The 15,702-nt window shown below is 43.7% G+C and overlaps 2 protein-coding genes across 4 annotated transcripts; one reads left to right on the forward strand and one right to left on the reverse strand.

The window, feature by feature from the left end:
- Window positions 1–11,244: 11,244 nt before the first annotated feature.
- On the forward strand, window positions 11,245–12,599 carry LOC133898951 (transcription factor WRKY19-like). The gene has a single exon (XM_062339787.1). The coding sequence runs from the start codon at window positions 11,366–11,368 to the stop codon at window positions 12,332–12,334; it is 969 nt and encodes a 322-aa protein (XP_062195771.1). The 5' UTR covers window positions 11,245–11,365; the 3' UTR covers window positions 12,335–12,599.
- A 61-nt stretch (window positions 12,600–12,660) lies between these two features.
- Window positions 12,661–15,693, reverse strand: LOC133898952 (cytochrome B5-like protein). Of its 3 annotated transcripts, none has more exons than XM_062339788.1 (6): window positions 15,463–15,693; window positions 14,715–14,848; window positions 14,598–14,635; window positions 14,361–14,456; window positions 14,149–14,240; window positions 12,661–12,985 (listed from the first exon to the last, which is right to left on the reverse strand). In XM_062339788.1, the coding sequence occupies exons 2-6, from the start codon at window positions 14,794–14,796 to the stop codon at window positions 12,916–12,918; spliced, it is 378 nt and encodes a 125-aa protein (XP_062195772.1). In that variant the 5' UTR covers window positions 14,797–14,848; window positions 15,463–15,693; the 3' UTR covers window positions 12,661–12,915. The 3 variants fall into 3 exon arrangements, with proteins under 3 accessions (XP_062195772.1, XP_062195774.1, XP_062195773.1); XM_062339790.1 differs by having other exon boundaries at window positions 14,361–14,438; window positions 15,463–15,690; XM_062339789.1 differs by lacking the exon at window positions 15,463–15,693 and having other exon boundaries at window positions 14,715–15,397.
- Window positions 15,694–15,702: the final 9 nt, after the last annotated feature.

Raw genomic sequence — 15,702 nt, forward strand, 5'->3', positions numbered from 1 at the left:
CATTTTTGTTATGGAAGTTAACTGAGCTTAAAGATTTGACAGTGTTGGGCAATTAATCAGTAGCTGCATCTGATCAATGCTAAGTTTGCACCATGGGATGGTTTAAGCTGCTCTGATCTCCCTAGTATGCTACGAGTAGGGTACAGTTATCAGCTTGAATGCGGCTTAGGTGTTCATTAGACAAGCTTTAAAGTCTTTACAGATTGAATGTACACATTTTTAATTGGTATACGTATTTGATTTCGAAAGACATCTATTTCAAAATGTGGGGAGTAGGTGTTAAGAGTAGTAGAGATTGTAGAGATAGAGATGAATTTGAGATTAAATTTGTTATGTTTTATTTCATTGAATCATGTGTTTATACAAGATGAATAGACATTCATATCCGTTCCGAAGGCACCCCTTCCGAATGAATATCTCCTCCGAAGGGACATGAGGAACTGTCAAAGTAGTTATCTGTGCAGATATTTGGTCTTGTGTAGGCAGAGATGGCATAATTTGAGACTGGAAATGGGGCATGTATTACGGTTGAATTTCCAGTTCATTTCTGGCTAATTTCACTCGAGTCAAATGGGCATGGGCGTACTCTAAATCCTACTCAAGATCTCGATTATACAATACCACATCAAGCCGTGGTTCCTTTGAAAACCATGATAAAACAACCAAGGCGGTGTCAAATACATGGGCATTGTACCGTGTTCTTTCATGTGCCCGAAAGGGCGAACTCCGTTGACAATTGACAGGTAATATGGTCCTAAGGACGCCATGCATGCAATGCAATGCAACGTTTGACTTTTTTTATTTTTTTATTTTGTTAGCTTAATATTGCTCACACGCATCTCCAACCTTATCTTCCAGCTAGTTTTCGCGTAGCTGCTGTTCATCTCCATTTTATATAAATGGTCAAACGGAGTACTCTATCTAAAACCAGGACAAACCAGACTTGAATCCTATAAGCAGAACGGAAAATAAAGAAATTTTAGGTCAAAGCCTCGAATGGTTTTTACTTCCTTTTCACCTAGCCATAAGTCGATTTTTCTCTTCGTCATGGAACACTTACTGAATGCTCAAATAGAGGGGATCCAAATCCCTGCAATTTAGTTCAAATTTGGGCTGAATCTTCGAAGTTTTGTGGCAATCCACCCATCCCAATAGGCCAATAGGGGAATAGCGACCATTTGTTTGCTGTAACAAAACATGTTGTCCTCGCAGTGTCAAATCAGGGGCATTTGATTCTCTAATGTAGTTGCAATTACCCGCTCTCGCTGACATACGGGTCCATCTGAGTCACTAGGATTGCAAATTGTTAAAAAAAATCTATCAAAACCAAACTACGTTTGTCAGTTTAAATCAAGCCGATTAGTAAGTTGGCGGATCAGTAACACGACCTTTACACATGTGTTTTAGCCACCTGCATCGCATGCGAAGTGGGATCCTCTGCCGTTCCTCTCGACCGCTGATATGCGGGGCTAGGCCCACATGCAGCGAGCATGCCGTTATGGCAGAGGATCCACACCCATCGCATGCACCCACCGGATGATTACCAAGTTGAGTAGTTAATGGTGTCCCTCCTCTGGAAAAATTACTAAAGTTGGTGTTGTCCCTTCTACTTCCACTTGCAGTGACACAACCACGAGCAGACCGGCCATACGAGGCAAAATCTTTGGAAAATATACAGGCAATATTTCGCGTGTTGCTATGGGAATTTGTATGAAAGTGTCAAAGGCTGTGTATGGTATAAGATAAATGACACCTAATTGTGAAAGAAGATAGAGAAGAAGCGGAGCAACGAAGAGAAAGATGGGAAAGCGTTCTCCGTGACTTCTCTTTTTGTTGGATGAATAGTATAATGTAAGAGTAGATGAAACCAGGTGATCCAGAATTAAATTGTTGCGCGGCTGAGTATATATATGGGACTACAAGGATTAATTTTTTGTCAAAATTTCACGAATTTTGGATGGAAACGAAATATCTAATTTTGAATTTTTTTTTCACTTACATATGAGACTTATAGAGCAGAGGACGAAAATAACCAAAATTTCACGAATTTACTCTTTTTCGCCGGTGAACGAAAAAATTATAAAATAAAATTAAAATCCCTAGGACTCATGAGGAGAAGCATGTATCAATTATCTGGAAATAAAACAATTGACAGAGCGTCACGTGTTTTAAATTGAAATTTTGCAAAACCAAAACCATGGATGAACCGCAAAAGAGCCATTTAGATGTTTCAAAAGGAATAATGGAGCTTAAGGCGATGAAACTATGTGATGTGATGTTAATTGGCACGAAAACCTTTACTAGTGAAAGAAGCCCATTTGTATTTTATTTGAAAAGCTTTTCAATATGAGCTGGAAATATATCGTACAATGGCCTACTTTACTCCCTGTCTCATATGTTTGTCTATTTTATGAGACTTGCCGTTCGCGTTGTATGTCAATCTCTAACTTTGTTCCGATTTGTCGTTATTGCAATAGCAGGTCCATCTCTAACTTTGTTCTTTAACAATAATACTGTCAGAGATGTTAATTTATTATATCATTAATCTGTCTAACAGAGTCAGAGATGCACGATTCGGCCATTTCTCTTCTTCTCAGCAACGTTTTCTCAGTTGGTGATCGTCTGTACGGCGCGGATCTCTCGGAGTTTGGGCACGTATCTCTCTCTCTCGCGCGCGAGCGTGACGTCACAAGCCCTGGAAGTGGTGACGTCACGCGGCCACGCACTTGGTTTTGTTAGTCTCACGACGCGCAAAGAGGCTTGAAGATTCGTCGTGCGCACGTCCGCCGGTCGCCGGTCAAGCGTCCACGTGCTACTTTTTTTCCCCATCTCTCCATCGCTCCCCAACTCTGACCATCACTTCACCACACACTGATTTAATAATCATTACCTCACCCTCACTATAAGTCTCAGTCGCCACTCCTCTCTAAATACACAGAAGAACCACTTTGTTAAGGGATGTTTTTTTAATGAACAAGCAGAAGATTTGCCTACTATGTTAATAAAGAAGAAGTTAAACCAGACAAACAATACATAAATTCCCAAGAAATATACACCACCGCTAATATCACCACCACTTGAAGTATATATGGGGAGAGTATCATACTACAATAACTAGTTTAACTATTACTTAGGTAAGATATAAGGGACTAAAGAAACTACAATCGTCATAACCACATCACAAAACGACCACATGAAAGGGCCCCTAACAAGCCATCATCGAAGCACCTGCAATGAGGTCCTGCAAGGCATGACCATCTGAACGCATGAGTGAATTAAGGAGGTTCTACGAAATCAACTCCTTGAGAGTTTTAGCATATCCTTCCCAATGATGCCTAAACTCTTCAAGTGTTTCAAATCGGACCGCCTTGCCCTTGCTTTAGCTAGGTGAGCATTTTTGCACGAAGGGGCTTTCTGAGATGGCGGCTTGAGTTGTGAGCACTCTGACTTAGGGGAAGGGTCTAACTTCTGTTTGGAGACATCACTATTAAGCTTTGAGTGTGGTGAAAGCAGAAGAGATCGAAAAGAGCAACGATCCATCTTAATGTCACTCTCATGGATGTTGTTCTTGTCATCAACAACTAGATAGACCCTAGAAACAGACAATTGAGTCACATTCATCTAGAGCTTTGGACCAACTGGATACACATCCTTGACTTATGGCTCATTCGACATTTGAGGAATGACGAAAGATGAATCAACTCTACTTGTTGATCAGATGATAGTGTTGTTATGTCACTCTCTAGAGGCATGCCCAACTGAAGGTTTAATCAATGATGACATCTGATGACTCAACTTGGTGTTCTACGCATGAGTCCCTGTGAGAGTCAGAGGTGGACAAATGGGCGGCTCGGCTCGGCATGGCACGGGCCCATTGAGGTATGGCCCGTTTAGGTATGTTAGCTAAACGAATTGTGCCGTGCCGACCCACGTGCCGTGACTCCAGCCCAGGCACGCCACACTTAAGATCGGGCTGTGCCGTGCCGGCCCGCAGCACGGTAGGGCTGATGACCTTTTTTTTTGGCCCGTCAGCCTACAGAAAATTGGAAAAAATCACAAAAACTTGCTTTCACCCAGAATCGAACACACGACCCTTCTGCTTGAGAGTCAAATACACTACCATTGCACCATATATCCTATATGGTATTAGATCTAAACAAATTATATAAGATATTACAAGAATAGAAACAGTTAAACGGGCCGTGACGTGCCGGCACGTCGTGCTGCGGCTCCGACCCAGGCACAACCCAAGTTTTCGTGCCGTGCCGGCCTGGCCCATTAGCCGCCGTGCCGTGCCTAGACCGGGCCGAAATGGCCGTACCTCATGCTGGCCCATTTGGCCCAGTCCACTTGGCCACCTTTAGCGAGAGGCTTCATCTTACTTGCAAAGAACAACTGAGGGCAAGACCAACTTCGTTTGTTGATTAGTTGCTAGAGTCATTGTGCCACCCTCCAATTGCATTGATGTAACATTGTCCATATGAAGATTTGCATCAACGAAGACATGAGGCGATTCAAGGACCTTCTCACTACTACATGTAGAGGGGAGTGACCCCAACTTAGTGTGGTCCATGATGCTTTAACCACCAGCTATGTTGAAGAAGATATCCACCTTGAGTGTGTCACTTGAAATGTGAAGCTTATGACAAATTGCTTGGGCAAGGTCCGCTAAAGGAATCGATGAGCAAATGTTGTATAAGGACAGAAGAATCAAACAACGTCTCAAAGGAGGAGCATCTTCTTCCCAAAAAGAAGTGCAATCCATGGGCTCAAACTTGTGCCTTGCTTCAGGGGAGGAAATGAAGCATGACATGTAGGAGGTAGTGTTGGAGTGAAAAGAACAAACGAATCAACAACAGGTGGTGAACATGGAGCTGGAGGAGTGCAACAACGATTACTGGAAGGGCACCAACAAGCGAAATGATCGAAGCCCCCACAACAATACAACAGAGTTGATTCCAGCAATCGACAAATCTATGCTCTGTAGAGAAGCAATTGAAGCATCTTCCATGGAGGTGAGAAGGTGATCGTTGAGGGGTTAAAGATGCACTTTGCCATTCCTTCATGCATACATGAATCTAGACATTCTCATACATCTCTGGTATACTCCTTGGCGAGCTTGTGATGGTGAGGGTCTTCAAGAAACATGGGGGGGGGGGTGACGATGAAGTTCAACTACGAGATTGAAAATGTTGTTGATAAAGGTGACGTCAATTTCATTGAGGTCTAGAGGCACAAGAGGCTAGGGATCAGACGGCGTCGCATTTGGACCAGTCGGATCCACTGAATCTGATATAGTTGGGTTGGGGCGGCTCCTCAATGGCATTATAGATGTAGGGGCGGTAGCGTCTGATAGATGAGAAAGTGCATCTAGCCTTTATGTGTGGTTTTGGTAATTAATGACAATATACGTGGATTAACAATATTGTTAAGTTTGTTAATAAGTTGTTCTATAGGTGATGTATGAAGAAGACATATGCATCAAGATGAATGAGCTCTTAGTGATGCTCATAAGAAGAAAGAAAAGCTCATATAAGATTGGTGATAAGTGTGAATGCTAAATTACTTGTAGAGATCAAGTAACTAAAGGTATGTTATTGTCAATAAATTTTTATGGACTAACCTGTGTGGTTTATACTTAAGTGTGAGTTGAGAGGTTAGAATACATAAGAAGGTATGAAGAGCGAAGAACAAGATTGGACTTCATATATGATAAAGTGAATTTATTGAAGTGTCGGATACAAAATGGTTTTATATGGCAAGACGGTGAAGAGCAAGCAAGACTCGACTGCGATGGACCATCCGATGGTGAAGTGCAAACAAATGGCTTGGCGTTGAAGGACTAAGGCTGTGGTGAAGAGTGAGTCAAGGGTTTACACCAATACTATGCGAGACCATGAGAAGCTATGGGTGATTCACATTAATCACATGAAAAATTAAGAAGAGATGGAGTGAATACGATATAGGAGTTGGCAACCCTCAAGGTTTGAAAGAAAAAAGCGGTACTTGAAGGTATTCAAATGCTTAAATTGGTTCAAACGAGTTTTACATTTGAATTTGAGTATAGGTATGCCGCACTATTAAGAGGGATATAGCGTGAGCTATTTGTCGTGCCTCAGTGTTCAAGAGTTTCTAATCAACCCAAAGTGAGAGTTCGTTTTAGAAATCCAATACAGAAAGTGTGGAAGTGTCTGAATTGGGTTTTAGAGTGTTACTAGTTTGATCAAATGTGTTTGAGATCATGAATTCAACTGGGATGTGTAGCCCTCAGAATAAGCTTTCTGTAGAATCCAAAATCGTCGAAATCGGACATCAGGATAAAAAGTTATCGCCGTTTTTAGAGGGTCAGCTGTGCTAAACTCGGACACTCTAGGCTGACCCAGATACTTCGGGTTTAGCTCCGAGTCTGGTGGTCTGTTATGGTCTAAGTGTTTCATCTGAATACTCTAGGTTGACCCGGAGACTCTGGGTTCTGTTAGTTGTCTGGATCCTTTGAGTTATACTCCAGTTAGGGTTCTCAGTTATGCATTCAAGTGCTAACCCAGATACTTTGGATCAATACAAAAAGCTATGTAACAGCTAGTTTTTGGGGGAAGGGTGTATGAATGTACTTAAAGTCACCTAGAGGGGGGGGGGGGTGAATAGTTATTTCTGAAAATTAAAACTCATCAGCGGATTATTCAGAGGCTGGATACTTCGGTGAAGGTCGGATACTCCGGTGGTCCGGAGTATCCGATCTAGTCCGAATTATCCAGGTTATACAGGATTTCGAAATCAAATGAATCTAAGAAAATTTACTAGAATCTAAAAGATACCACATATTCTAATATGAGTAAAATACTTAAACAATAATAGCCTGCAGTAAGATTCTCACGAATACTAGAATTTGGGAAAAATCCCAAAACTACAACAATGTAAAGCTTGCACAAAATAAGAATACAAGAATTTATCCCAAAGTTCGGCCACCTCACAAAGAAGTGCCTACGTCTCCGTTGAGGAGCTCACAAAGATCAAGCTAGATTTTCTTACTCAAATCGATGGTCCCGTGGCACTCCACAATTCTTGGGTGCTCTACGGGCGACGCCTTGCCGTCTAGGAGCACAAGGCTCTAAGAGAAAAGATCACAAATGAGTGCTTGACGACGAACTCAATGCTCAACAACTAAATTACTCTTCCAAACACTATCTCTCAATTTTGGCGCAAAACTAAACACTAGAGATGTTTGGAGGGCTCTTGAATGCTCTTAGGAAGCTTTTTCAAAGTGTAGCTCAGCAGCAACAGCAAACATTCAATGCTAGAGGGTGTGGGGGTATATATAGCTGACTCTTAAAAATTAGCCGTTACTATTCTGACTCACATAACCCGGAGTATTTGGTGAACAACGGAGTCTCCGGCCTGAAATTCAAAACGGGTTCAGAATAGTGTCAGAACTAGCCATTACAGTTCTGTTGAACTGCCCGGAGTATCCGATGAATACCGGAGTCTCTGGGTGGGACTTAGTCACCTCAAAGAAATAGTCCGGGGACTTGTCGAACTCTCCGGCCTCTCCAGGTACCGGAGTATCCGGTGAGCACCTGAGACTCCGATCATTTAATTTAAATGCTAACCGAGACTCTTTGGCGGAGTCTCACTCGGAGACTCCGGCCAAAAACTTCATCTACCCGGAGTATCCGGTGAACACCGGAGACTCCGATCTTTTTAAAATAAAAGCTTAACCGAGGCTCTATGTTGGAGACTTTCTCGGAGACTCCGGCCAAAATTCACCAAGTACCGGAGTATCCGGTGAACACCGGAGACTCCGGACAATTAAAAATAATTCAGAACCGAGACTCTCTGGCGGAGTCTCACTCGGAGACTCCGGCCTAAAACACTGAGTACCGGATCCAGACTCAGGACATTCTGCCTATTTTGCCCAGTGTCCGTGGGTGAATGTGTCTCTCAACTATTGGTTCTAATAGGTTACTTTGAGCATTGAGACACCATCAAAACTGACAATTGCATCCCTCTTGATAGTACAGCTTTCATAGACTCAATTTCAAAGATAAAACAAATTAAATCCTATTGAGTACTACAAACTGCTTCTCTTTTCTTTTCGAGGGACGTCAATGTCGTGTATCTTCACTAATGAGCCTAAAACCTATCATAGCTTCAATAAACACATTAGTCTCTTAATCATTTTTCATCAATAAGCCTAGATGCATTTTTAGTATAAATAACCCCTCATCCCCACCCTTGTTTGCTGCTTCTTGGGCACGAAAGAAAAACCTTCTAGGGCAAAAAAGAACTCCTTCTCATTCCATTTTAGTGTGAGATTTTAGAAGAAAAGTGAGTTAGATTGAGAGATTGTAAGATTCAGCGCAAGTGAGCTAAATCTCATCTTGAGCACTTGAGTTCATCAGCAAGAAGTTTATGAAGCATTTGGTATTCTTGGAGCTTTGAGCTCTTAGGCGGCTAGATGTCGCCAGCAAGCATACAAGGTTATGGTGTGCCACAAAAAGTTTGTGAAGGCTTTGACTTCGTCTACGGAGGGGAAGAAATCAAGAGTGGAAACACAAGCTCAAGTGCGATCGAGCTTGGAGAGAAAAAGGGTTGATAGAGACCTGACTCAAGTGTGACCGAGCCTCTCAACAGAGACGTAGGAACCTCTAGTAGAGGTGTCCGAATTTCGGGAAACAAATCACGTGTCTTTTCTCTTATTTTTCTGTTCTTGAGTTCTTACTCAACATTTATGTATATTGCTCGATCTATTTGCTCGTGTGAAATTAATTGTATGTTCTTTATGGATCTACTTAAAATCATCACTTGGAACACATGACTTCATTTGGTTTGAGCTAAAACTCTTTAGGCGTACTTTAATTTCAGTTTCGAGTTCATTCTCTGCTGAACCCAGAAGTTCTAAATTTAACCCAGATACTTTGGATACTGTACAATCAGCTCTGAACTCGGAGGTTCCGAATTCAACCCGGAGTATCTGATGAATAGTGTTCTTAGGATTTTCAACTGAAGTTTTCTTACATATCTTTTGCTTGTTTTGAATAATCCTTGTAACCATAGGATTATAACTTTTACACTTATTTAGGTTGATTGTGCACTAATTGAGCCTAGTATATTTATGATTTTCACTTGTAAAAATATGTTAGTTTATTTTCCGTTGTAAGTTTACACCAACAGTAAAAGTAGGCGAATTTTTATAAAGACACATATTCACCATCCCTCTAGACGACATCACTGTCCTTTCATGATGAGGCCGGTGCTAGGACGATGGCCCAAATAGAGGAGGTGGCGGCGCCTGACAAAGAAGGCAGGTGTGAGGGTAGCTGCATTCAGAGGAGTAGGATGCAGATGCGGCAACTAGCGGAGTAGGCGGGCTAGGGCTGCAACACCTGGCAGAGGAAGGAGATTTGCGGGTGGTGGTATCCGACTAAGGGTGTAGGTGGAGGGCGGCGTTGAGAGGAGGTGATGCGACATCAGTTAGGGTAGCTTGGGAGGGAGCGTCGACGTCGGAGAGGGCTGGTGATGAGAGCGAAACCCCAGGATAGGTTGTCCCCCGCGTCATGAGAGCCCACAACGGTCATGCAACTATAGTTTTTCCAACCAGTTAAGAAACGTTAGGCTTTCATCTGTGTACTATTGTTTTAAGACATGATTATTAGAAGGGTGCTAAAAAAATTGTTACTGTTCTTTTATTACAATAGTTGAGCACATTATGTTTGAACCAAATTATTAAAAATGTAAGGGGTTAGAGAGAAAACATAAGCCAAATTTATTCGTGATCAGTCTTTTTTTTTTCTCGTTGAACCTAGTTGGTATTGTACCGACTATTTTACAATATAAAATCATTTGGAAATTTTTTGAACCTAATGTCCAATACTCCTTGCCCGGCGGATCAAGCTTTAAATTTGCGTGACAAATGTAAAATGGTAGAGCGAAGAACAAAAACCAAGCGACATGTAATCATCAGGAATGATGTCATTTGAACATACAAAGAACACTTGTGACGAATGCAAGTGAACCAAAAATAGGTCAAACTAGGACCCAGGAGCCCAACAAATCAAAATTTACTTCCAACTCTTAAGCTCAAGTCGCAACAAATTGGACCGGAATTAGACCGCTGCTGCTCTCACTCTCGCCAACCTACCAAACCATGCCCTAGCCTGCAGGTTGTACTATAGTTCAGCAACAGAAAGAAAAAAATAAAAAAGAAAGAAAGAAAGCCAGAGGAAATTCATAGTACTTTTTAGAGAGAGAGAGAGAGAGAGAAGGTTTGAACCGGTCAGCAATTCTGACTTTGAAAATTATCCAATGCACGTGGTGTGAAAAATTGAATTGCTGCAGCTCTGTCTGGATGGGGAAGAGGGAGGGAGAAGAGAGATTAGCGAGACCGTGGAACCGGTCCAAGATTCTGATGGTCCTGGCGCGCCGTGTTCTTCCAGTAGCGGATCCCGTCCGTCCGAACCCGACCCGCTACGTGCTTCAACGGTCAAACATCATATGCATAATGTAACTCCCGATCAAGTCAAACTGGCAAAGTGAAGTATCAGATTAACATCTAAAAGGAGGAGCACAACAGGTCGCATTCCTTATTAAGTGGACTTGCATCACTTAAATTATGCATTGCTATGTTATAAAAAATATGTGTCCGTATATTTTCTACGATACGAACAACTCAACATTACGAGGTTATCCTCTAAATCCAAGCAAAGTGTGATCCCGAATGCATCTATCATCTTCTCTAACCACTTCTCCTTGTCATTTTATTTCACCAACTTTTCAACTCATCGTAATAAAAGATCTTATTTAGCATAGTTGAACTAGGGCGAACACCAACATCACAACAAAGAAGAGTAATTTAGCTCCGAAAAAAATTCATAAGATTGCCAAGAATCTCTATCATCCGCTAAAGAAGCGAATGATCCATGAGTACCTTTGTTGGCGTTATAAAGGCTCAAATATCTCTTCCTCCCCCAAAAAATTAAGGATCAAATATCAGAGAGTTGTGCAGAACATAACAGATCGCAGAGAAGGATCATGGATTGACCCATAAAAAAATGATCTTGGATGATAGCACTCTGGAGAACCCAAAGCCGACCCGGCACGGCGGCAGCCAATCATAGGGCGGTCTACACCACCTCCGGTCAGTCAAACCTCCTCCTCGTCGCCTCGCCTGACTTCACTCGAAATTCCAATCCACCCATCTCCTCCGCAACGCGCTTCCCCCTTCCCTGCCTTATAAGGAGGCGCGCTCGCCTCCCCGCTTCCCTCCACTCCTCTCACCTCAGCGCCACCACTCCTCCTCCTCGAGAGCCATTCTTGGTCCCCGACCACTGCGCATCGATCACTTCTTGCTCCGACCGAATTCGCAGCAATGGAGGGCGCAGAGGAAGGCGGGAGGGCGCGGCTGGTCTCGGAGCTGGTCCGCGTGCAGGAGCTTGTGCGCCAGCTCGAGCTGCAGCTGCACGCGCCCTCCGACACCTCCGTCGAGTTCTGCCGCAGCATCGCCCACCAGATCGTCGCGCTCACCGACCGCTCCATCGGCATGGTCACCGCGCACCACTTCCCCGCCACGCCGCCGCTCTCCGGCTCGCCCAGCCCGCTCAGCGACGCCGGGTGCGACCAGCAGCCCTTCCGGACCACCAGCCCCAAGAAGCGGAAGGTGACGGCGCGGTGGGCGAGCCAGGTGCGCATGAGCGCGGCGGGCGGCGCCGAGGGCCCCGCCGACGACGGACACTGCTGGAGGAAGTACGGCCAGAAGGACATCCTCGGCGCCAAGCACCCGCGGGCATATTACCGTTGCACCCACCGCAACTCCCAGAACTGCCCGGCCACCAAGCAGGTGCAGCGCACCGACGACGACCCCGCGCTCTTCGACGTCGTCTACCACGGCGAGCACACCTGCAAGCCCGGCACCGGCGGGAACGCCAAGAGGCCGCAACCGAAGCCGCAGCACAACCCGCACGCGCTGAGCCTGCTGCATGGCCTCGCCGCCGGGCTGACGGTCACCACGGACGGCATGATCGGCAGCGCGGCCCTCCCGCCGCTGACGCCAGAGAGCTGCCCGGCGCGGGGCGCATCGTCGCCGTGGTCGCTGGCCTCGCCCGTCGGCTCGGACTCCAATGGATACCTGGGCGTGTCCCAGGGCCCTGTGCCCGGGTACAGGGAATGGACATCGGGTGGCGACCTCCAGGAGGTGGTGTCAGCGATCGCCACGGTGTCAGGGGCGCACCAGCCATCGCCGCTGGACACCGAGTTCATGGCCATGCCTGAGTACTTTGGGTTCGACGCGAGCTTCGAACCCTATGGCGCCGACGCAATGCCCAGCCTCTTCTTTCCATGAGGGGAAAAGGAACATTTGCAAGTGTGACAGGCAGCTCTGTCCATGACAGGAGGGAAGAGCAGAGGAGCTTCTTCCTAAGATCAGTGCAGACTGTGCAGTGCACGTGTAAGCTGTAGCAGAAAGCAGCCAGCTTTAGGATATCTGAATAGTTCTCTTGTTTCATTCCCCTTTGTTTTTTCCACTTCTCAACTTCTTGGGTTGGGTTTTGTTGATTTCAATCCGCAAGCCAAAAAAAAAAAAAAAATACTATGGAAAGTTCTGCTCAGTCCCAGAATTCCTTCTCTTAGGAACGATTCGCTATGTTATGCTTAACATCCTTTCTGTCAAATAGTCGATGAACCCAATCACGAAAACGGATTATGATGAGTCGAAGTAGTCGCAAGGGTTTCAGGATCTCAATCGAACAAGAAAACATGCAAGTAGTGGTCAGAATGACTTCCAGCAGAAAAAACATCACAAAGCTTAGGACAGCCCTGATCACAATTGCAAAACGATTGCCCGGATGAAACACGGATAATCTACAACGTCTCGTACTTTGATTTCAAGAAAAATTCCATGAACCCGAAACATGCTCTGCTATATCATGAAGCATTCAATTCACCAATGCAGAAATCCTCGATGATATCGAAGACTCTAGTGCCGTGTTGTGGGCTGCAGATCCAGAGAGAAGAATGACATCAAATTGAGAGAAAAACAGCAAATCAGAGATAGGTTTTGTTCAAGCAGAAGCATGGAAGTGGCGCTAGAGAAGTCATAGTTATGAGGTATTTCCGTCCAGAGGAAAGCATGATAATAAAGACATGTCTATTAATATCATTTCATTTCCTGTTTCATCTTACAGTTAAGGGTGGATTTGAGCAAAACCGGAGTGAGCTAGGTCAGGTTCTCATTTGCAGAAGCCGATACAGCACAATTTTGTGTAGTCAAAATAGTGGCAACTTAGCTCAACATGCAAACAGGTTTTAGCCAAATTTGTGGTCTGATTTTAATTTAGCATGAGATTTACCCTAGTGTAAAACCAAAAATACTCAAATAATCCTTTTCTGCTAAGGAAACATATAGCAGAGCATCTGACAATTTTTCTGGTTTTGTTGAGTACATGAGCATCAGCCAAACACCCAAAGCATGGAATTACTTGCGTATAACTTTAAAAGATGGAAGCAGTAGCATTTTCTGGAACAAGATGGTAAATTGAGAACCTAGCGATCTTTGCTTATTAGGAGAACAAAACTATCATTGTCTTCACTTCCTTTCCTAGAATGTTCCTTACAGATGTAGTAGGAACAAAACTGAAATTATGCTGGGAAATCTTGACTAGTTTGGTCCATTCGAGCACCACAGTTTTAAGATTACAGATATTTAAAGGCCATAACACCCCTTGAAAGAATTTAGTAAAAAATTCCTACTTGAATCCTCTCGCTATAAAAAGACATGCTATGTGAAAAATTCTGGATGTCCTATTAAACAGCAGTTTATAGTTATACTACCTCTACACACACTTCACAAATTAATCAAACATGTGGTCGAACTTCCTAAAGTTTAACTTTCAATATCTTTGTAAGTATTTAGGTTGGATACATGAAAAATCGCATGTATAGATTTGTCTCAAAGTACTTCCATATTATTTTAATTTTATTTAGCTTTATAGACATATTACAGTAGAAATTGTCGGTCAAACTTGTTTGAAGACGTGTCAACGTCCAAAACGTTGGAATTTTGTGACCGAAGGGAGTAGTCACTACGGAAACAATTCCAGCCACTGAAGCAATGACAGAACATGCTATGAGGTGTAACAAAGAATATAAGTTACGCACCCAAAAAAGCCCTCCGTGGAATCACCACCAGCGTTGTGTAGAATGGCGTCTCCACCTGGATGTTCCTCCACATAAGCAGTGACATCATAAACCTGGTTCAACCACCAAAGACAAATTTAGAAGACCTGAAAAATCGGAGTTCCTATTTTCAACTAAAGGGCACTGAACAGGGAGTTAGGGACAAACTGAGGTGGCCACTGCATTTATACAACCTTATTCTTGATGATGACCCAACAATCCTTCCTCGTGTTATGTTTAGAAACATCTTCCTTTGCATAGCTCTTAGATGTCTGAATGCAGAAAACATACTAAAAATTGTTTGAGAAAAGCAGTCATTCATTCTGTTAAAAAGAAAAGGCTGTCATTCAAGAAATTTGTCTAGTAGTAATGCAGCATGTCATGAAGGTTCAAAAAACCAGCGTATTAAATATGAAAGATGAACAGTTTACCTTTCCATAGGCTCTTGAATTGGTTTCCTTTGATTTACCTGCAAAAAGTAGTTAGCGATACAACACTTTCAACTTAATTTGTTATAATCACGGACGAATAGACGCTGCAGCCTGTACCTTTGTTTTGGGACTTTGAGATTACAAAGACAGCTCCTAGTGCCAAAAGAATGACTAGTGAGATGATGATAATAATGCCCATCTTGCTCCTGCAGAATTACAGAACTTTACAGACACAAAAGCAGCGTTCTGAACTGAAAAAGAAACAAATGAAAACAGGGACAAAAGAATTAATGACAGAGTGAGCAAAAATTAGGTGTCGGCTTTGAAGCAGTAATAATGACAGCAGATATGACATTACTGTTGAAGAAGAACATAATAGTAACTCAACATCTCAATATTGACGACCCAGCACAATAAAATGATAGTTACATATCAGTTTCATAGTTTCACTTGCAAGGCTAAGACCGCAGGAAAAAAAGGACCTAACGTAAACACAATTACCTGCTAAACTTGATCAGATCATTATGCAGCATGTCAGTTGTTCATAGGGAATTCACTAAGAGAGTGCTATCCTTCGCAGGACTCAACCCATTCCAGATTTCCAAGATAAATTGATTGTAGGAGAGGGACGTTTAGAAACAAAGTTAGTAGTTAGATCAAACAAATCATGTTTCCCCTTTCTACAAAGCTTGGTAGCTGACATCATGGCTACCTAAAATATTATGACGTAACGTATGACAGGTTAGTGTGAAGGTATCTGTTACCTTGTGACAGAATACCTGTGACCATACTACTCCAAATGCCATCCTTATTGCTGCAATTTTTAGCCAAGATCGAGCGATAGTGGCGGCGGCGGATAGCCTACCAGGAAGGCGCGAAAGGCGGTCTGGCTGCGGACGGTGGCCCACCCCTGCCTGATCACGCAGAAGTCCCTGGGCGGCGCACTTACCACGGCCGCAACGACAGAGCTGAGGCTGTGCGCGTCGGCGGTGGAAGGGATTGGGCGGCTCGGGTGGACGGGGAGGGTGGTGGGAGCGAGCGGTGAGAGGAACGAGCGGACGGAGTCGGGGGAATGTTGGATCGTGATTCCAATTTTTGTTGGCAC

Source organism: Phragmites australis, chromosome 18 (genome assembly GCF_958298935.1).
Source record: "Phragmites australis chromosome 18, lpPhrAust1.1, whole genome shotgun sequence".
NCBI lineage: Eukaryota > Viridiplantae > Streptophyta > Magnoliopsida > Poales > Poaceae > Phragmites > Phragmites australis.